The 22,258-nt window shown below is 36.1% G+C and overlaps 1 protein-coding gene across 1 annotated transcript; it reads left to right on the forward strand.

Annotated features, from left to right (window-relative positions):
* The first annotated feature begins 13,546 nt into the window (after window positions 1-13,546).
* LOC103696095 (uncharacterized) lies at window positions 13,547-14,921 on the forward strand. The gene is made up of 2 exons (XM_008777623.6): window positions 13,547-14,204; window positions 14,481-14,921. Exons 1-2 carry the CDS (start codon window positions 13,554-13,556, stop codon window positions 14,487-14,489), a joined length of 660 nt encoding a protein of 219 aa, XP_008775845.3. The 5' UTR covers window positions 13,547-13,553; the 3' UTR covers window positions 14,490-14,921.
* Window positions 14,922-22,258: the final 7,337 nt, after the last annotated feature.

Raw genomic sequence — 22,258 nt, forward strand, 5'->3', positions numbered from 1 at the left:
TTGTTCATAAATTAATTTCTTTTAAATTACCAAATTCAACCCAACAACTAAAAACTATTACCATATCTTTTCTGTGGTAGGGTCATAACACCAATTATTTTTTTGCGGTGAGTTGTACATCAATTCGGGACCGCCAGTTTGCTGGCGATATATCACTAATCATCTTGGACACAACCTTCAAGACAAATCATGTGCTAACATATTAGACCCCATTGGTGGGCTTTTCAACATAGCCCGGCTGCGAGTCCAAATCTATTTCGATTCAAAACTCTTTTTCTCATAACATGATCAGTATCCTAAATCGAAAGATGAGATATCAAAATCGATCAAACATAATCAATATCAAACCCAATATGTTCAATCAAGAATCACACAATATTCTAGGAGAAGACATATAATACCATGCATCAAATTATAATTTCGATTCAAAAACTATTTATAATTTGCCGATAAATCTAAAAAAAGGTTACATTAGTTACCTTGCAAATGCAATCCAACTCATAGATCTAATTAGTCTCAAAATTCTTCTTAGAGCATAATTTTTCAAAATTATACTTTTCATTAGAATTTGATCATAATATTATAAAAATAAAAATGCTAAATTCCAATACCCTAACACGGCTAACCAAGCAGGAGCGCCCGACGCCCTGGTCGGTTTTATCAAAGTAAAATTCATCGAATCATGCTCGGATTAGGGCATAGATAATTCAACAAAGATCAAGACGATCAAATCTAACAATGTTTGGCAAAGGCTAGGGTGTGGGCTGACACATCGCCCGACGATCTTAAATTAGGACCCTTCGCCAGGGTCAATTCAAGATCACTGTGAAGGGTCCCTACTGGATTCAACTATCCTAGAGAGAGTAGAGAGAGAAAGTCCAAGTAGAGAGAGAAAGTTCAATGAAGAGAAATGATGGAGAAGAGAGAGAATTTTAGTCCGAGTTCATACAGGGATCTCAGTTTGGTTGTCAGTGGCACGATCAACCTAGATCAATTAACATATCTAGCCATGAATTAAGAGAGAAACTTTGCAATGAGAGAAATAAAAGAGAGAATAAGAGAGAAAGCATGGGGAAGAGAGAGAAAAGAGGGAAAAAAGCTTCTCTCACTAACCAAGAAAGAGGAAGGAAGAGGATTGTTGCAGGTGATGCATGGGGTTAGGGACATATGGCCGGCCAACAGGCGGCCGGTGGTGACTAGCGGCCGATAGCGCCAAAACCAACAGAACAGGGGAATCATTTTTTTTTTGGCCATTGGCCGCTCATCGACGGCTATTGTTTTGCCAAGAAGAGTGGGTGGGAGGCAGGGCAGTCGATCAAGGTCTGACATCAATAGGCGGTAATGCCGGTGGTCGAAAAAGGGAAGGAGGCGTCGGTTTTCACAAAAAACAGATCATCCAACTCTTCACAAAAATCCGGCGATCGCCGACTGAATTCAAAGCTTTAGGGAGTACAGAAGGAGGAGAAGATAGATCAAGGCTAGCTGGGACCTTGCCTGGTTCCGACGGCGAATGGCAGTGACAACGTTGGTAGCAGCCGACATTTGGAGAGAAAAACCAAAAAAATCTCCTGCAAAGAGCTCCGTTCAAGCTTAGATCTCAAGCGAGGGAGGATGGGGAGGAGCTCTTATAGTGCTCGACCATGACTGGAATCTGACTTGAAGACGGATTCCATCCGACCAACTTGAGAAGGAAGAAGATTCTATTGAGAGTCTTCCTCTTCCCATGCACGTGCCGATTTACTTTTTTTGGGCCCAAAGAGGCTGGGCTGGTCAAGTGGACCAAGCCCAATACACTAGGCTTTACATTCGCCCCCCCCCCCCCCCCCCCAAAAAAAAAAAAATTTCGTGGACGGAATTTTTATGGACACGACTTTCAAGACAAATCATGTGCCAATATATTAGCCTCCATTGGTGGGGTCCTCAACATAGCCAGGTTGAAATTCATATAGTTCTAGATTTTATATTCTAGTTCTAATATTATGAGGTGTCAAAATTAATCGATCAGATCCATAAGATCATAAATCATCATAACATTCCAAAATAATATATACTATGCATCAAATTTATGCATCATGAATAATGCCACTCAAATGTCATGAATATAATAATTTAATGATTGATGATAAACTTAGAAAAAGTGAATAATTACTTATGCTAAATTCAATTTTTCTCATTCTTTTAAATCATCAAATTCAACTCAACAACCAAATATTATGACCACATCTTTCCTGTGGTAGGGTCATAACTCATAACACCGACTATTATTTTTGCAGTGAACTATACATCAACTTGCAGCAAAGTCCTTTAGAACCGCTGGTCTGCTGGTGATATGTCACTAATCATCTTGGACACAATCTTCAGAATAAATCATATGCTAACATATTAGCTCCCATTGGCAGGATTCTTAACATAGCCCAATTGCGAGTCCAAATCTATTTCGATTTAAAACTCTTTTTCTCAAAACATGTGCAGCATCCCAAATAAAAAGATGCGATATCAAAATCGATCAAACATGATCAATATCAAGCCCAATATATTCAATGAAGAATCACACGATATTCCAGGAAAAGACATATGACACTATGTATCAAATTTATAAATCAAGAATAATTCGATTCAAAAAATGTTTATAATTTGACGATAAATTTAGAAAAATGTTACATTACTTACCTTGCAAATCTAATCCAACTCATAGATCTAATTAATCTCGAAAATTCTTTTCAGAGCATAATATTCCAAAATTATACTTCTCATGAGAATTTGATTATAATATTATAAAAATAAAAATTCTAAATTTTAATATCATCATAGGGCTAACCAAGCAGGAGTACCCGACATCCTAGTCGGTCTGATCAATGTCAAATTCATCGAATCATCTCGAGGGTCGTCGGGCGATCAAATCTAACAGTATTTGGCAGGAGATAGGGTGTAGGCTGATATGTTGCCCGACGACCCTCGATCAAGATCCTTCGCCAGGGTCGATTCAAAATTACTGTGAAGAGCCCCTATTGGATTCAACTACCCTAGAGAGAGTATAGAGAGAAAGTCCAAGTAGAGAAAGAAAGTTCAAGTAGAGAGAAAGTTCAATAGAGAGAAAGGATAGAGAAGAGAGAGAATCTTAGTCCAAGTTCAATCAGGGATCTTGGTTTAGTTGTCAATGGCACGGTCGACCCAGATCAATTAACATGTTTCGTCATGAATTAAGAGAGAGAAACTTTGTAATGAGAGAAATAAAAGAGAGAATAAGAGAGAAAGCATGGAGAAAAGAGGGAAAAGGAGAAAAAAAAAGCTTCTCTCTCTAACCAAGGAAGAGGAAGGAAGAGGATGGCTGCAGGTGATGCCCGAAGTCAGGGATTCATGGATGACCAACAAGTGGCCGGCAGCCATGGTGACTGGCAGCCGACAATGCCAAAACTAAAAGAACAAGAGAATCATTTTTTTTTGGTCGTTTGCCGCTCATTGATGGCCATTGCTTTGCCAAGAAGGGAGGGTGGGTGGTCAGAACAGTCAATCAAGGTCTGGCATAAAGTGGCGGCGACGCTGGTGGCCGAAAAAGGGAAGGAGGGGCCGATTTTCACAAAAATAGAGCATCCGATTCTTCACAAAAATCCGGCGATTGTCGGCTGGATTCAAAGCTTTAAGGAGTATGGAAGAAGGAGGAGAAGATAGATCAAGGCTAGCTGGGATCCTGCTTGATTTCTGACGGTGAAAAATCAAGAAAATCCCTAACGAAGAGCTCCATTCAGGCTTAAATCTCCGTCTAGGGAGGATGGGGAGGATCTCTTATAGAGCTAGGCCGCAACCGGAATCCGATTTGGAGTCGGATTCCATTTGGCCAACTTGGGGAGGTAGAAGACTCCATCGGGAGACTTCTGAGCACGTGCCGATTTTATATTATTTTATTTTATTTTTTTTGGGCGTCAGGGTTGGGGGGAAGGGGTTGGGTGGGCCGAACCCAGTCCATTGGGTCTTACACATAGTCTCATTATTGAACATATGTCATACTATCCTTCGATGCGCCACGAGCTGGCCTGTGCCAACAAGGTTGGCCCATCAAATTAGCAACCCTTCTGCATCCTTGAAACAGGTTAAAGAGGGCTTGAGGAAATCATCCTCCTAGTTAAAAAAGAATCCTTCGTTTTGTGATGTTTGTATATGCTAATCTGCTGCTGTGATTCCTCCAAAACAAATCAGAGTGCTTTCCATTTGCCTCGACAATTAACAATGTCATGCAAAGCAGCTACATTCGCAAACTGGACTGGTTTCAGTCATTACAAATTTAGCTAGTCCCTCTTCCAAAAACGCAGATTTATGCTTGCCAAAAGTTTTCCAACTTGTGCACCCTCCAAGCCATCTTGCCCCTTTTTGTATATTTAACTAGAAAATGCTTCTTGTAAGAAAATGAAATGATAGAACAGGATTAAAACACCTTCTTCGGAGCCTCTCTTTTTGCAATGTTCTCCTTATGAATGTCCTACTGAGAAAATTTTTCCTTTTCTGTGATTGCTTTTTTTTTTTTTTTTTGAGTAAATACCTATACCTAAGTTAACTCTAGCCAGTCTATAAGTCCAATAGCAATCATTGCATGGACTTAATATCAGAATTTTTCCAAAAAAAATGTCAGTTTAATTTAATTCAAATAATGTCCATGAATGTACTGCAATGCCAAATGTCATTGTAGGGTTAAGTTTCAAAATGAGTAAGATGTTGTATGAATACCCAAGTAGACCATGTGCTGAAATATGGACTCAAAATCAAGCTCTGGTGCAGGCAAATTTCTTTTTATGAGTCATAGGAAATGTATGTGTGGACTGTAAGTCCAAACACTGTAACAACTTGAGGTCAAACTCTGCAGTGACTCAAATGAATCTCTAAGGAATATATAATTGTGAATCAAAAGTATGAACATTCCATGGGCATAATGCTAGAACACAAACGGAGTCAAAAAAAAGGTGTGGAAATAAACCCAAACATAATATGGATCTATTGTTAAGCTATACAGGCTCTGAAGGAAATGTATGTGGATATATCATAAGCCGAAATAGTTTGCTTACGTAAATCCACGCTCCTGAATAGAATTAGCTATGCCCACCTACTGATCTTTTGAGATCTTCGACTTCATTAACAAGCTAACTTTTGAATTTATCTCCACCTCATCCCTTGTGCTCAAAGAGTCTGTGGTCTCATTTTTTGTTGATTAACATTGAAGAAGGGCCGCTCATTGACTACTCACCATAACTTGGCTTCTTATTATTATAAACCGGAAGCCATCTAACTCATGATAGTCCTCATCCCACCCTTTAAAGAAATATAATAACATTCATGATCTTTGGATCTGACATTGGATTGGGGAACATAAGACTCACACTCCCAAAGAGCTTAAAGCATTTAACAATGGAGCCTCTTTCAGTATATAAAACCCAAAGACAGGAAGCCTTGCCGCCAGGACAGCAGACCAAAACAGAGATAACTACAAAGTCACAAGTTCCATTCTATCCTCGAGGGAGATTCAACTCAGTTGGACCACGCCTTAAACCGCCACCTGGTTCATATCGCTTGTCACCACGTGTCCCACCCGAGCATGTGAGGGACAGCCGTACCTTTAGTTGGTAGTAAAAGATAATTTTACCATCTATCATCAAATCCTAGCTTCAGCCTAACCAACGTTAGTGCGAGAAAAAAGAAAGGGGGAGAGAGAGAGAGAGAGAGAGAGAGACGGGGAAAAAAAGAGGCATTAAATAAATGCCAATCACCCTCGGACATTTTCAACCAGTTGGGCGGATAAATAGATAAAAATCTGCCGAGCCCTATTTATTAAATAGATCCAAACTTTAGATCTTCTAATTATTTTATTAAATAGAAAATTTAATGCAATATATAATGAGTTGAAATAAATTAAATAGGTCAGACGGTTAAGCATTGCCATCCTTATTCCTACGTAATACGTTTTGGACGAAAAATTCAATCTATTGAGCTCCACAAATTTTACAAATGTAGCTTTTCAATCATAGAGGAGAAATTTAAAAAATAATTTATTTAACATCTCGTGATCCACAATCATCACCTCGTAGTGCTTATTTCCATCTTAATGTAAATGCATCAAGAAGCAAGATAGATTAAATCCATTTTTAATGACTAAATAGTGGTGGGACATTAGAAGGGTTACCACCTTAATATAGCAATCTCAATACAAATTCTACTAGCTCCAAAAAGTTTCAAATATGTTTATATTATTTTTTTGGTAGATAGATAGATAGGTAGATAAATAGATAGATGGATATATATAGCTAGATTTTACCAAAGGGAAACAACATGTGCATTTGTGTAATTTACCCACCAAGCTTCACATGTGCAGCCACAAAAGCAGGACTGCAGGCAAAGTGAGGAGCGGCTCATGTGACCACGTGGTGCCACAAACCTTTTCCTCATAAAAATTATAAAAAAAAAAGAAGAGGAAGAAGGCTGTTCAATTTTTTACCAAGAAAAGAAAACTAAAAAAGTATCCATATTCTTTTTTTATCAGAAATTTTATAGCATAAAGCGTCTTGTTTTGTGATGGAGAGCAGAGGGAGACATCTCTCGGGATCACGTGGCCTTGTGGAGCTGTCGATATCGCCAGCTCACGCCTTGCCAATAACAAACCAGTCAAAGACCGGTCAACTGAGCCCCTCTTTCCTTGAAGCAAGCCTGTGGCCCTGCCTCTTGCGATCCATAGATTTAATTATAGGCAGGAATCAATCAAAAGTTCTATCCTTTGCCAATTTGTTACTCCCAATGGTTTCCAGGCCAGCCTTGGGAATCTCAGATACTTGCCACGTCAAGAAGTCATGTCAAGGCATTGGCATGCATGCCCATCATCTTCGACCCATCCATCCATGACCCATCTTTATGGGTTTAAAAGCTATGTGGCTGTTGGTTAGGTGGACTCAACTTCCATCCATCACCCATCTTTATGGGTTAAAACTTTAGAGTATATGTGGTTCTTTGGTTGGTGGACTCAACTTGGACAATTACCATCCATGTCTAAGGTATTTTAAAAGTCTAGCTCATTTTTTGGGTTGGGGGTTGTATAATTGTCATTCCTTGAGTTTTAGGGTTTCACTAGTTTAGATAGAGGTCAGTGATTCTTTACTTCCCATCTAATAAATATTTGCATTCATTGATTGATTTTCCTAATTATTGTTTTATTTATTTGGTAAGAGATAAGATATGGTTTTGAAAACTTGATAGGATTATCAGGATATCCAGCTATGATTATGGTATTGTTATGAGAGATGATCATGGGTTTTAACAGATATAAGGTGTTCTTAATAACCATAATATATGTTAGTCTATCGCTAATATTCAAATAAAGAATGGATGATTGTGAGTAATTAAAAATTTTCCTCTTGCAGCATCTACAAGAGAAACTACATGCTTTTGCAATCTCACAAATGCTATCCATGTCTCGATGACTGGTCCTTGATTCATGTTGAAATTCAACTTTATAATAACTAATGATGAAAGAACAGAAAGGAAGGAATGAGGGGAAAGAAGATTAATGGTTTTCATTACGTATATGTATATAGTTTTTCATTCCTTCTCTTATTATTTTTCCCTTCTTTGTTTGAAAAAAAATGTTTGCAAAAGCCTAAAAAAATAAATTCATAACTTAAAGCATCCACATTCTTTTACGCTAGTATAAATATATGAGACTATGAATACAACTAAAAATTAGTACCATTATTTACGTAGCAGACTCTGGCTGCATAACATTCTAATGATATCAAATACTAAAACATATGTTTGTGAATTTTGTAAACATATCAAAACAAATATTAATTATCACTCCTCAAGAAAAGTTCCAGATCCGCCAGCAACAAAAAGCAAGGTTTTGCAACACCATTACCGTGTAGGAAATGCAAATAATAATGCTTGCATGGTTTTTGTTTACATTCTATTTTTACTGAATTCTATTTATAAGGAATGATGTCTTAGAAATTTTTAAAAAATATGCTTGCAATGGTGCAATAAAATTTTTCATGTTTATCTACTTCAAATACCATGAAACTATGACTAGCACAAAATGTTTCCTAAATAAGTAGTTGATATCTTTTCTGATATCCAAAATATTAAGTAATTACATGGAAATAAAGCAAACTACTTATGCATCTTGTCACATTCTGACATATTATAATACAAGTAAAATTGTGTATAACAAAGGTCCTTGCTAACAAACCCTTATGGCCTATAAGGGATTCCAGTTAAAGCATAAAGGAGTGTTATAATAGCTATAATAGAAAAAAATTTAAAATAAATTTTGTTAAATAACAATCTTTATAGATGTTATATAACTTGATTTGTGATATGCACAATAAGGTAAATTCTTAAAACATAATCTAGACAAGAGTATTTTATAGTTAAGAGTAAAAATGACCATGTAAGCATAAATGCTCTTATCACCTTGCTTTACTCCCCTATAGTACTTAATTGGTAAAACTACAATTAAATCCTAATGAAGATTATTAATATGAATAAAATCTAGGAATTTGATTGGACACATCACATTTCTATATACTTTATCACATAACTTGAAGACCAACAAGCTATCACACATCTAGAAGTGCAAATTTATATGCGCATAATGTAAAATCTATTAGGAAAAAAAAAACAACTAGTGGTATACCCTTCATAAAAGTGCCTAAAACGATATCAAAATTTATCTATTTACATGATGATTTGCTGACTTTGGAGGTGTATCTATATAAGGTAGAGAGCTTGCAAAAAAGATCACCAAACTAAATGAGTGAATATAATCTCAAATGTCTAAATCAAGATCCTTTTTGATTGAAATGGGATATGTCTTTTAAGATTCAAAAATGCAAGGTCCATAAAATAGTAAATCATGCAATGATTATTTGTTATTTAGTGTTTTAAATGTCTGATATAAGAGGACTACGTAAGATTAGTAATGAAAACAAGTTAAATGTAACAAAAGTGAGAATCTCATGATTATCGTATAGTAAAACTAGAAAGCATAAATAGTATAGTTTTCACAATTTCACTTATTTAAAGATAAAGCATTGCTTAAGTCAAATCCTTTTCTTTGATCTACCGATGCTACTTTTGAACCATTGCATTGCAACATATAAGTCTACATCAATATATGACAAACTTAGAGATCAAGTCAAGACCTATAATGCAAGGCTAGTTAAAGTAGGAATTTGACACATACCAACCATATGTTGTGGTTAGGCATGAAAAAGGATGAATAATATTTGTCCTAGTTCATTTCTATATCTAAATTTATCTGAATATGAATAGAATTTTTAATATTTAACCGATGTCTATACCATAAAAAAAAGCATATAGAGATAATAGTAGATAATATCTAATATGTATCTAAATATTTAGTTCTACTTGCAATCCTACCTAGTCTTAAAGAACTCTCATGAAGTTTAAAGAAAAATAGTTGATAATATTTATATATGTTTAACTAAATGTATCTTCCATACAGCCATAGTCACAAGTTCAGTGTTCGGGAATGTCCTAATAAGGTCAAAAAATTGATATTTGGAAAAGATCTGAAAAATTCAAAAAATTCAGAAAGTTTGTTATATTTATAAAATTAAAAATATTAATAACATATACTCAAACATGTACATAATATTTATATATAAATATAAATTATAATATTTTCTTTATTTTAATTTAAATAATAGAGGGTCTTTTCAGAAAAATAAATGGATAGGATAAAGGCATACATAGACTATGGGAAAAAGGGGCTTGAACAGGATGAGAAGAAAAAAAGAGTAAAAATTATGGAGAAGACAAGGAATGTAGCAAGTCTGAATGAGTGAAAGTGTTAGTAGCATCTAATATTGTAAAAAAATATATTTGAACTCTAACTATAACCTTAAGTTCTCCATTCTGCCAACTGTTTCTCTATGATTGTGCTTGCTTCATGCCTTGAAGCAAGAATGCATGAACCTTTCCAAAGAGGGTATTAACTTAAATGAGTATTTTAAAGATTCATGATCTATTTATGAATATTGCAAAATTTAGTGATGTATTCGCTATATATTTGTGGTACACTAGGGATTGATGAATTATCGGCAAAATTATCTAGTTAGACTATAAACTTCAAATAATTCATGGATTTTTCAAAAATTTGATAATTTTTTTAACTATGCATTTAGTGTCGTTTCTTATTTGGTAGTTCATAAAATTTAACTATTCAATTTACATTCATATTTATATCATACTATCAATATCAAATTTGTATCCATGTCTTTTCTAAAACAAATGTTTGATATGAATTTTAGCCACCCAATACCCAAGTAGTACTCATACCATATTCCTATTCATTACTAAAATGTATATAGATATAGTGGTATCCAATACATTTTTTACCTTGGATATGATGATATAGCAATTTCAGTTAATCTCTATTAGTAGTTCCATGAATAAGTTGCCATCAAAATTCGAAGTTAATGGATCGAGACTAAATAGAAGATGCTCTTATAAAAATATATAGAATATTAATTTGATTGATATAGATAGTTCCTTATGAATATCTAAAATAACATATATATATCATTATAATTACTTAAAATTGTATATATACCCTTGCAAATTTACTATTTCATGTATATTTGTTGGCTATTGGATTTTTTGTTGGGAAAGAATGGCTTGCATGTCCCTAGATAGCTAGTTCTTGTAAGTATGTGGGCGAGCTAGTGGTATCAATAATTAGAAAGAAGAGAGGGTAAAAGGTTGATAGCATCGGTGTTGATGCCTTAAACTTTAAAAACTTTTATTATCATAATATCACATGCTTGAAAGAAATTGAGGTAGGTTATAACCGGGGCTACGATTTTATTATAAGAATTACGGATAAACTAGTATAACTAAGGCTAGCAAAGATAAATGAGAGAACAAAGTAAAGACAAAGATAAAGATGACAATAGGTGTTTGATTGGCCAAAAGGGACTTGTTCTTAGATGCATCCCCATATTTATACAATGCAACTTTAAATGGTTAGGTAACTATTGGTTGCTAACATCCATAAACATTCTTATCGTATCTTCATGTATCTTCAGTGGTTTCGGTAGTTATGTCCCACAATTTTTACTTTTCTTGTTCAAAAAATGCTCAGGTACTTTCCACGTTGCATGACCACTATTGTCAGGCTGAAGATCTAGTTATCAATTATCACTAGTGCCAATTAGCCTATACCTCTGTTCTCTTTGTGGTTATTTAGTCTACCTCAGCTAAACCTTATTCGACCTGTCAGATGTCACATGATAACCTGCCTAAAGTTATTCTGTCTATCAAGTTTATCCCCCTGGCATCACTTTAGGGCAATCACAGGCTATCAGGATAAGGTGTAAACAAATATCTTTATTATTTTTTTTTTTGCACGTCATCCCCTTTTAAGTTATGGATGTACATACATAAAGAAATAATTTATAGGGGTATACATCTAAATAGCAACTTTGCAATGATATGCACAGAATGCTACATATTTATAAGGGTATACATGTAAAAAGAAAAAAATTATAAGAGAGAGAGAGAGAGTGTGTGTGTGTGTGTGTGTGTGTGTGTGTGTATATAGTAAATTTTGTGAGGGTATATGCACGAATGGTATTGATACAAAAAAAAATATTAAATTTTATGAATGTGTCACGAATATGCTTAGAGAGATGAAAATTTTAAGTTTAAGATCAAGTGCATATCTGTTAGAGGACGCTAGGCCTCATATCATTTGAATTTCACCATAGATGCAGGCATTTCATGCGTGCTCCCACCAATGAGTAACCCTAAAGGTGATACCACAAATCCAATATTGTGCAAAAGATACAAGCAAACAAAGTTATCAGGAAGCTTGTACATGTTAGTTACTACCAATAATTGCATATAGACAGGTTCCGACCAAGCACAAAACAGCAAATTAAAAGAATGCACTTGAAAATGACACTCATGTCACCCTCATATGCCCACCCTTCAATTATTTTGTTTGGTTCACATGATCAGCCATCAGTTTGAGTCATCGATCAATCCTGATGCTGTAGTGCCGACTGTAATCCAGATTAAGCATTCTGGACACGTAAGTTGGGATTTAGGTTACAGACTTTTAATTCAGCATTCCGGGCAAGGAAGCAAGGGGGGAAAAGTGCCAAAAGAAGCAGCAGCAGCTTGCTTTTGATTCAATGAGATCAACTGGATAGGCACAGACCTGTTTACCTAATCTAAACAAACTATACCAATTAGATAGGCTTCCAATTCATCCACAAATATGGTCTTGACATGAACTTGATTAAAACCGAGCCCAACTGTGCAAATTCACCACCCCTCACCAAAACCAGCTGTTCAATATTTACATTCTTGAGCATCAGATTTTTGATAATGCCACTATAACTATAAAACAGCCATGGCCTCAAACATTGTGTATCATGCATATACAACTTTTAATGTTACTGATATTAGCTATTATGGCTGAAAATAAATTTTCTAGAAAAATAGTAAAATTTGAGATTTTATAAAACTTCCCATTTCTTTTTCTTTTTCATGATATATTATACAACTGTTACTGATATTAGCTATATATTATTGCTGCAAATAACTTTTCTAGTAAATTATCAGCATCTGAGTTTCTAAAAATATCTATTAATTAATCTTTTGGAAATAGTCAAATGTATAAGTAAAATAAGAACACTGGATGGTACGAAATAAAAGCATCAAATGGTATCACCCTTGCTAGTTGGATGAGGGGCAGGTGTTCCATTGAAGTCAGCCCTCCATGGATGGAGTGAGTATAGATATAAAAAGGGCGATTAGCCACCATCCTAATATCAAAAATAAAAAAATATATATCTTGACATTGTAACCATGTATATATATTGGTTTTTTTTGGATAAACATCTATCTATCTATCTATCTATATATATATACATATATATATAGATAGATAGATAGATAGATAGATATATGTGTTTTCATTAAATATATGGATGAAATATTTCTTTTTAATTACTTTGTCAAGAATGGGATCCAGAACCTGGTGTGTTAGAACAACTCATCCATCTTGAAATTAATGAATCTTGTTATGCGTGTTAAACTTGCACACTACTTCCTAGTTTGAACTATCTTGAATCTTTTATCAAAAAAAAAAAAAAATTAAAAGGATGTGTGCCCTTTTCTTTTGACTTTTGAGTAATTCAAGAGTCCCAGAGTCCAAAGAGAATTTTCGTGGCGAGCATGCCTCAGATTAATTTTCTGCACACGTGCCATCACACATGGATATGCCCATAACGTAACGGAGTTGTTTCTTCGCACATTACCGGCAGTTATTTAAAACCATGGAGAAGACCTGCTGTTCCTCGAGGAACACAGAAATAAATCCTTACTGCGCCACCGACAGCTAGCTTTCCTTCATACATGGACCACTTAATTATATACACAAGCGAGGAAGATGATGCCGGTGTTAGTAACAGCCCTGCGGATCTAATCCTTTCAAAGTTTCACAGTACGCCACACTCTGGTTGGATGGTGTCAGTATACGACAGATCTAGATGCTAACCCCAATGCATTCCTCACTACATGCCATGCATGCATCCATAACACCCATCCCCTCTCCCCTCCCATCCTCTATATATAAACATAAACCCCTCACCGTTAAGTCATGTCAAGTGGTAGTAGAGCATAAAATTTTTGGTTCTCGTTTGTTCCATTGCTATTGTGAAAGAGGAGAAAAGGAAGGGAGTGAAGACAGGTTGATGGCATGCATTAACATGTTCAACTCAGAGCACCAGGGCTTGTGCGGGGTGCCGGCGGCTCCGCCGATGAGCCCCCGCATCTCCTTCTCCAACGACTTCGCCGTGGACCCGCCGCTGGCCCCACGCGGGCCTCCACCTCCGTCCGACCCCAACTTCGAGTTCTCCGTGGGCAGCCACCACATGATCGCGGCCGACCAGATCTTCTTCAAGGGACGGCTCCTCCCCCTCAAGGAGAACCACCAGTACTGCACCGGCCCCAAGCGGCTGACCACTCTCCGCGACGAGCTTCGTGCCCATGACGCCGGCGATGGCCGGCCGCCGAAGGGTTCCATCAGGTGGAAGGAGCTGCTCGGGCTCAGGAAGGCGCAGTGCCCCACAGGCAAAAAGAATGATAAGAACGATGGAGAAATGGAGGCTGCAGAGGTGCATCATGGCAAGTCTGCGCAGGTTGGTAAATTTTCATGCACAACTTTCTGCACTGATGATAATAATAATAATAATAATAATAATAATAATAATAATAATAATAATAATAATAATAATAATATGCGAACATGATAAGGGTCTGGCTCATTTCTTCTTCTTTTTTTTTTTTTTTACATAAGCCATTTCTATCATGGGCTATCTTTGTTGTCATTTCTTACCATATAAATACATAGCATTTATTCAATATATAGGTTGTAACATTTGGTTTCATTTGTTGTCATTTCTTTTCTCATGCAGGAGCTATGAGGCACTATGGAGGAATGCGAATTTAAAAGACATCGGTGGTAACAGTACATGATACATGAAGTAGCAAAGGAAGCAGTAGTGGTGGTAGCAGCTCTTGTTATTATTTTTGTTTTTTGCTTTTTCTCTTCTCCTTGTTGATGTTGTCTTTGTAGTTGGAGGAAGAGGTGGGTGGCTGTGTAGGGATGACGCTTGAAGTGGGGGGCACTCCTTTTGTTTTTCTTAGTCTGGGAGTGGGAGAATTGGATGAAGGGGATGTGCATTGTATGAGAGGTGTTGGTTGGGTGATATTAACTCTCATTGATCTGTCTGTTGAGATAGCTTAATTGTATTTTTCCAACAGGGTGTTGTTTAGCTGTCTGCTTCTTTTTCCTTTTTTGTACAGATGTTTGTAGTTGAAAAATTATTGGTGTGATGATATTGATTTCAGATCTATGGAGATGGGGCTTTTAATTTTGCTTGGATGTGGCATCGATTTGTTTGGGCCCCTGGGGTTCGACACAGTTCTCCTTGTCTTTTAGGCCGAGGTGGGGGCGAGAGAACAATATAGACGGAAGAAAAGAGGCAGTATTAAATTTTGAATTGATTCGTTGTTTCTGATCTCCGATACAACGTTCATTTATTTGATTCAGCTTTTGTTTTTTCAATTCAATTGAAACTTATTGCTATCATTAAACTGTTGGGTTGAAGAGGAAGAAGACGGAAAAAAAGATGGCATGTGTTGGAAAGCAAAGGTGGAAAAGGACAAAAGAGGTGTTGGAAGAAAGAGGGAAAAGCCAGTTCAGAGGGTAAAAGTAAATTTTGTTGCTTAAGGACTTTGTTTCCCTGGCGGAATTTGCGGGAACTTTGTCCTAACTGCGCCATTATTAAGCCAAAGCTATGACTAGGTTAAGGCTTCATTCATAGGTTAGCTGGAGGAAAAGGAGGATAGCTAATATTTTAATGAGATTTCACCGACCATGCACTAAAAGTTTGTCTTGGAGTACTCCCCTTTATTTCAATGCTGGTGAGTAAATTAAAAATCTCTCTCTCCCCTTCAGTTATCTTCAAAAGAAGTGTAGTTCACCCCTTGCCTTGAAGGATGGCTTGCTACATGAGCAGCCTCTTAAATCAAGTGGAACTTTCTTGGAGCATTAAGAAGTCTTCAGTTGGCAAGAACAAATTATGCAAGATATCAGCATACAAATCCGTATCTTTCCTTCAATTAAGCCTACATTTAAGGAAGCTGCTAGAGCCAATGTTTTATTATGCCTTTTTTTTAATCCTTGGCCAAAATGAATAATGCTAGCTGCAATCGCACAACTTCCAACAAATCCTGGTCAATAGGCTACAATCCTCCAGCAGAAATTCTATGGAACCATTAGTGCCTCCCACCGTCCATTCATTCCTAATACAGGACAAAACCTGAAGAATCTATCCTTTATTTTGTTTGAGGAAACTCCAAAAACAGCTAGAAAGAGTGCCTAGTTTGTTGGCATGTAAGCCGGTGCTATTCAATCACATTATCCACCTGAATTCTACTGTTCTGAGGAACTATTCTTAGTTTAACAATGGCTGCAGACAACGTGGCAACCAACCTAGCACTCTGTTAAGAAGGAAATTTGTGGCCAAAATGCTTCATTTTCATTAGCTATGATAATATATTTATATACACTTCATTTGGGATCAATACCCCTGCATCAAAGGGATAGTACAAGATATGGTCAATGTTATGATACATATAAGGAAAATCTATATATATATGTATAATCTTTAGCTAGAAGCGTGTGATGAAATTTGATTAAGGAATGATATGCATCTGAATTGCATAGTTGGCCATATCAAGGAGTGATTTTCATCATATGGGATGGCAAAGCTGGCCATATCCGTCGAATCTGATTGCATAATTTTCATCACTCTCTCCCAAGTCGGCATGTGCAGGTTTGCAACACCCAACTTGCTAATAATGAAATGGAATGTGTCTTTGCCCAAAGCTTTGGTGAAACATCAGCTACTTGGTTAGCGGTGAAAACAAACTTTGTATGGAGTAGGCGAGTATGGATTTTCTCATGAATAAAATAATCTATTTTGATGTGTTTAGTGTGTCTATGGAAGATGGGATTGACAATGATATGAAGAGAAGCTTTAATGTCACAATACAATAAGTGCAGAATGAGTGATATTTAGAATATGGAGCAAGTATTTTAACCATTGCATCTCACAGGCTGTTGTAGTTATGGGACAATATTTAGCTTCGGTAGAGGAGCACAAGATAGTGACTCATTTCTTTGTCTTCCAAGAAAGAGGAAAACCAAGAAAAATGTAAGAATCAATAGTAGAGCACCAAGTCATAGGACGGCCGATCCGATTTGAATCACAATAAGTCGTAAGTTAAAGAGAACTAGAAGAAAAAGGAAGAATGCCTTGGCAAGGGGTACCTTTAAGATAGCGAGATAAGCAAAGTGCAACATCAAGGTGAGGCTTGTATGGTTGATGCATAAATTGACTGAAAATATGGAGTGAGTAGACAATATCAGGCCAAACGACTGTGATGCCCATGAGTCGTTCAATGAGGCAATTGTAGGAAGAATGATCATCAAGCAATAGACCATCAGAGTCTGTAAGCTTCAGATGTTGCTTCATAGGGTCTTGGTAGTTTTGGCTCCCAAGAGGTCCATATCTTCTAAAAATCTTAAATTATATTTTTCATTGCGAAAGATAGATGCCTTTGGAAGATGGAGCAATCTTAATGCCCAAAAAAATTTAAGAAGTGCCAAATCTTTAATGCGAACTTTAGAGTGCAGATAGGACTAAGTGCATCAATAGCTCATAATATCATTTCTTATTAGGATGATATAATCAACATAAACCAAGATGAAGAGTTGGGAGGTACTTTGAATGCGAAAGAAAAGGGAATAATCAGCATGGGACTGAGAGGACCCAAACATCAAGTAAGGCTTGAGAGAATTTTTGAAACCAATTTCTACCAGCTTGTTGAAGACTATACAATGACTTGTTTACAAACTTGATTTTCATCCCGGCAAGAATAACTTATTGGCATTTTCATATAGATTTCTTTAGAGAGTTCTCCATGTAAAAATGCATTATTAATGTCAAATTAATAAAGATCCCAACCATGAATGGTTGCAATGGCAAGTAAGCAATAAATTGTGACGAGTTTGGGGACTAGGGCAAAGGTCTTGTGGTAGTCACTGCCTTTCTATTTTGTAAATCTTTTAGTTACAAGCCTATCCTTATATCGCTCCATAGTATCATCACATTTTTTTTTGACCTTATACATCCATTTCTAACCAATGGGTTGTTTTCTTAGCGAAAGAGTGGTACTAGTCTAGATTTATATTATTTGCCTCAAGAGCTTAAATTTCTTTCTCCATTACCTCTCACTGTTGAGAGAATTTGATTGCCTGTGAAAAAATTCTATCTTCAAGAATAAAAGTAAGAGCAGCAGGAAAACACAATGAAAGGAGAAAAAATTGTCATATGTCAAATAATTGGAGAGCAGAAAAGATGTACTTAAGGACGAAATTATCAAAAATGAGTATTGTTGGAGTGAGAGCTTGGAGGTAGTAATAGTGGAGCAATAATAATCCTTGAGCCCGGTAGGTTGCTTGGTAGGCCGAGTAGAGTGACGTAGTGGAATTGGTTTAACATAATGAGGTGATGTAGGCAAGTGACTAGGAGAGGGTGACGAATCTATAGTTGACTAGGATATGGATAGGGACATAGATGTGGTGGAGAAAAACTCACGGTTAAGAAACGAAGTCGTGCAATCATGTGAAATAGTGGGTTCGATAGGAGGTGTTGGTGTAGGAAGGGTAGAGCCAAGAGAGAGATCATTCATAGGAAGGGATAGGATTGGGTTAGGAGTAAGAGAACTTGATGGAATGTGTTGAAAATGCAATATATTTTCAAAGAAATGAATATTTCTACTTATGAATTTTTGTTTTGTTTTGATGTCATAGACACAATAGCCTTTTTGTCCAAATAGATAATCCATAAAAATACTAGAAATAGAAAGACCTTTAATTTATGTTTCTTAATTATGGATTTAGAGAATAACATAGGCAACCAAAAACTCTAAGATTAGCTAAAGTAGGTCAAGTAATAAATAAAACTTTATATCCAAAAGATTACACAAAATTGGAGAAAGAATATGATTAATCAAGTAAGTTGCTGTAAGAGCACATTCGCCTCAAAAATCAAAAGAAAGGTGGTCCTGAAATCGCAAGACACATGCAACCTCAAGTAAATATTTGTGTTTGCATTCTATAGTCCTATTTTATTGGGTTATCCTTAAACAACTATGCTCATGAATAACACCTTCAAGGTGTAAAAAATGTTGGAGTTCATGATGAAAATATTTGAGTTGTTGGTTCTTATTCTTTTAATGTGGGTATTGTGTTAGGTTTTAACAAGTGAGATGAAGGTTTGGTTATAATACTGGGATTGAGATTTGTATTGCATTAGATAAACCCATGGAGAATGAAAAAAAAAATCAACTAAAGTTAAGATGTAATATGCACCAAAATGAAATTTAGCATTATAAGCCTCCTACATATCAATGTAGATTAATTCAAATGGAGCAACATATGAAATTGATCTTAAAGAAAAGGACAACCTTGTTTGTTTAGTAATAGGACAAACCTGACACAATTATTTTTTTGAAAATAAAATGCTAGGAATAGTTTTGGATAAATGAAGTAGCCAAGATGAAGATGAATGGCCTTAACGACAATGTCAAAGGTTGAAGTACTGAGAAGAAATTGAAAAAGCAGAATGGAACTAAAATTGGATTGAAAAATGTAGAGGCCTTTTTTCTCTATACCCACACCAATCTCCATCTTTGTTAACAGGTCCTGCAAAGACAACTTGTCAAGATTAAAAAAATGAAACAATTCAGAGATTTTGTAAGCTTACTAATAGAGAGAAGATTATGTTGAAAAGATGAAAATGTCAAGGACACCATTTATGGATATAGAAGAATTAAATAGTGTTGTTCCTATGTGTGTAATATTGGTTTCTTTTCCAATAGGGAGAGCTGTCTTTTTAGGTGAATCTAAGGTAGCTGAAGAGGTTAGAAGCGAGAAACTGGATACCATATGATTAGTGGCTCCACTATCAATCACCCATAGCTTAGAAAGGATAAAGAAACAAGCTATAAGCATACCTGCAATATTGGTCATTGGTGTTATTATATCTAGAGATATCAAAGTAAGTAGCTTGGCATATTGCTTGGGTATAAAGGCTGGAATATGGGATTAGGAGCAGCATGAGAGCTATTAGGGTAAACATGTGTGGGAGTGGAAAAATCAAGGGCATTCATAATATAGGAGGAACGGCGAGATCGATTTTGTATAGGGATAGCTAAGGCAGCATTATTTTGTTTGTTTTTCAATTTGGAGCAATTTTCAATTGTATGATTTTTTTGCTTGCACTAATGGAATGTCAAGGGCTTGGAAGGATTAGGAGCACTTCTTTTAGGGTTTTTAAAATAGCTAGGGCCATGGTTCCACAAGAGTTTTGGAAGTTGGATAGGGACAACAATATTGTTTTTCTTTTAAAGGGAGACTATACGTTTATTGATTGAAGGGAGCAGATCCATAAGCAAGATTTGGCTGCAAAGAAAAGAATATGATTTGTTGAGTCCCATTAAGAATTGAATCAATTGTTGGCGAAGCTCAAATTGGGACATAGATTGGCATGCACTACATGCGCAAAAAACAATCTTTGACAAGTCGACAAGCTTGTCGCAAGGAGATTTGAGCTTCTTATAATAAACAACAATAGAAGGGTTGCCTTATTCAATTGCCGCAATATCACTCATCAATTCAATAGACCGCCAAATAATAGACACTATTTGATATTTCTATAGAGAGCACATTCAGAATCCATGACATGACCATGTCATTGACATGGTTCCACAAAGAATAAATTTGGGAGAGATGGCGGGTGGCCATGAAGGAGACCTATCTATGAATCCCAATTTATTTTTGGCATTCAAATCCATTTTCAACACATGTGACTAGCTGTGATAATTATCACCAATCAAAGATTTAGAAACGAGGGTAGCATCTAGGTTGCTGGAGGGATGGATAGTGTAGGATGAGAATAAATTTAGATCAATGAGAGAGGTGGAGGCGTAGCTATCTAAAATAGTGGTGGAAGAGTTAGTGAAGGGTGCAAAAGTTTATATCAAGGTGGTGAGAAACAAAGGCTAACCAAGTAAGAGGTGTATTATTGCAAAAAAAAAAGGAGAAAATTAGGATTTTGGATGTAGAAAAAAGATAAAGGAAAGGATGAAAGAGAGCAATTTCCTACTTTGTTACCATGTTAAGTAGCAAATTTGTAGCCAAAAGACTTGATTTTCATTAGCTATGATAACGAGTTTATATAGACTTCATATAGGATCAATATCCCTAGATCAAAGGGATTATGCAAGATTTGGTCAATAATATGATGCATATAATTTAAGAAAAATCTACATAAATATATACAATCTTGGGCTAGAAGCATATGATGAAATTTGATTAAGGAATAGAATATGTCTTGATTGCATGGCTGATCATATCAAGGAATGACTTTCATCACATAAGATTACATAGATGGCCATATTTGCTGAATCTGGTTGCATGATTAGTCAAGAAAATCAAGAAATAATTTTCATCACATAGGATTGTATAGTTGGCCATATGTATTGAATCTAGTTGCTTGATTTTCATCACACTCCTTAAAAGTACTTCAAATAAAGATCTCTATTAAATTTGTAGAAATCAAACTACTTAGGTGCCAATATTTGCATCCCCAAAAAAGATCTCTTTGCATGCCGGGTAAGGTTGCGTACATTTGATTTTCACTAGATCCTGCAATTATGGAAGTCTCGTGCACTGGGATATCCCTTTTTTTTTATTAACTATCACGAGGTACAAATTCTTCACCCAAAAGCACTAAGGTAAGGCTTCATGAATTCTAACCTTTCTAAAACTCACTTACAGATTAGCTATCTTAATGATATGTCACGGTGATGGGAGCCTTATGCACCGAGACACTCTTTTTATATCATTCTTTATCACAATATTCCAATCCTATGAGGATCCACATGGCATGTATTTAATTCTACATCGGTATAAGGTAGAGAGATCTTGGGTACTTATCATGACCAAATAATTTAATTAATACCTTCCGTCTAGATTTTTTGGATGAAGTCATGGGTTGTTACAAATGGTATTAGAGTGGATCCGGCCATCACCCATTTGGATTGGAAGAATGCAACATGGGCTGTTGTAGTTGACCACAAGCTTATCATACTATTTGTGATTAAATTTGAATAAATTTGGACCTTTAGTCTGGCGAAGATGCTAGGACTTAAATGGAGGGAGAAGTATGTTTAATCCTATATCTGCTATGCTCTTAACTGGAATCACCAATCTTAGAGACTGAGTTTGGAAAAAGCAATGTGGTTGATGTTCAAATATTGAAGTTGATATTCTTTCTTTATACTTTCAGTATATTCAACACACTTTGGACACAAATACAAGTAAGATTTTGGACCGTGTTTGACCATGAAATGATAAATCGCAGATGAAGACAAGAAGCCCGAGTATGAGCGGCAATGGAACCTGTTGCCCAAGGTGACAAGCCAAGAGGGGGGGGGGGGGGTGAATTGGTTTCTTTTAAATTTAAACTATCTTACTCAAGTCAAATAGATGGTTAGTAAGCTAAGGCAATTCACAACACAAACAACACAAAGTATAGTGGTTCGGTGCTCTCCTTAG

Source organism: Phoenix dactylifera, chromosome 7, assembly GCF_051530095.1.
Source record: "Phoenix dactylifera cultivar Ajwa chromosome 7, Ajwa_hap1_PhDact_Kaust_v1.1, whole genome shotgun sequence".
Lineage (NCBI taxonomy): Eukaryota > Viridiplantae > Streptophyta > Magnoliopsida > Arecales > Arecaceae > Phoenix > Phoenix dactylifera.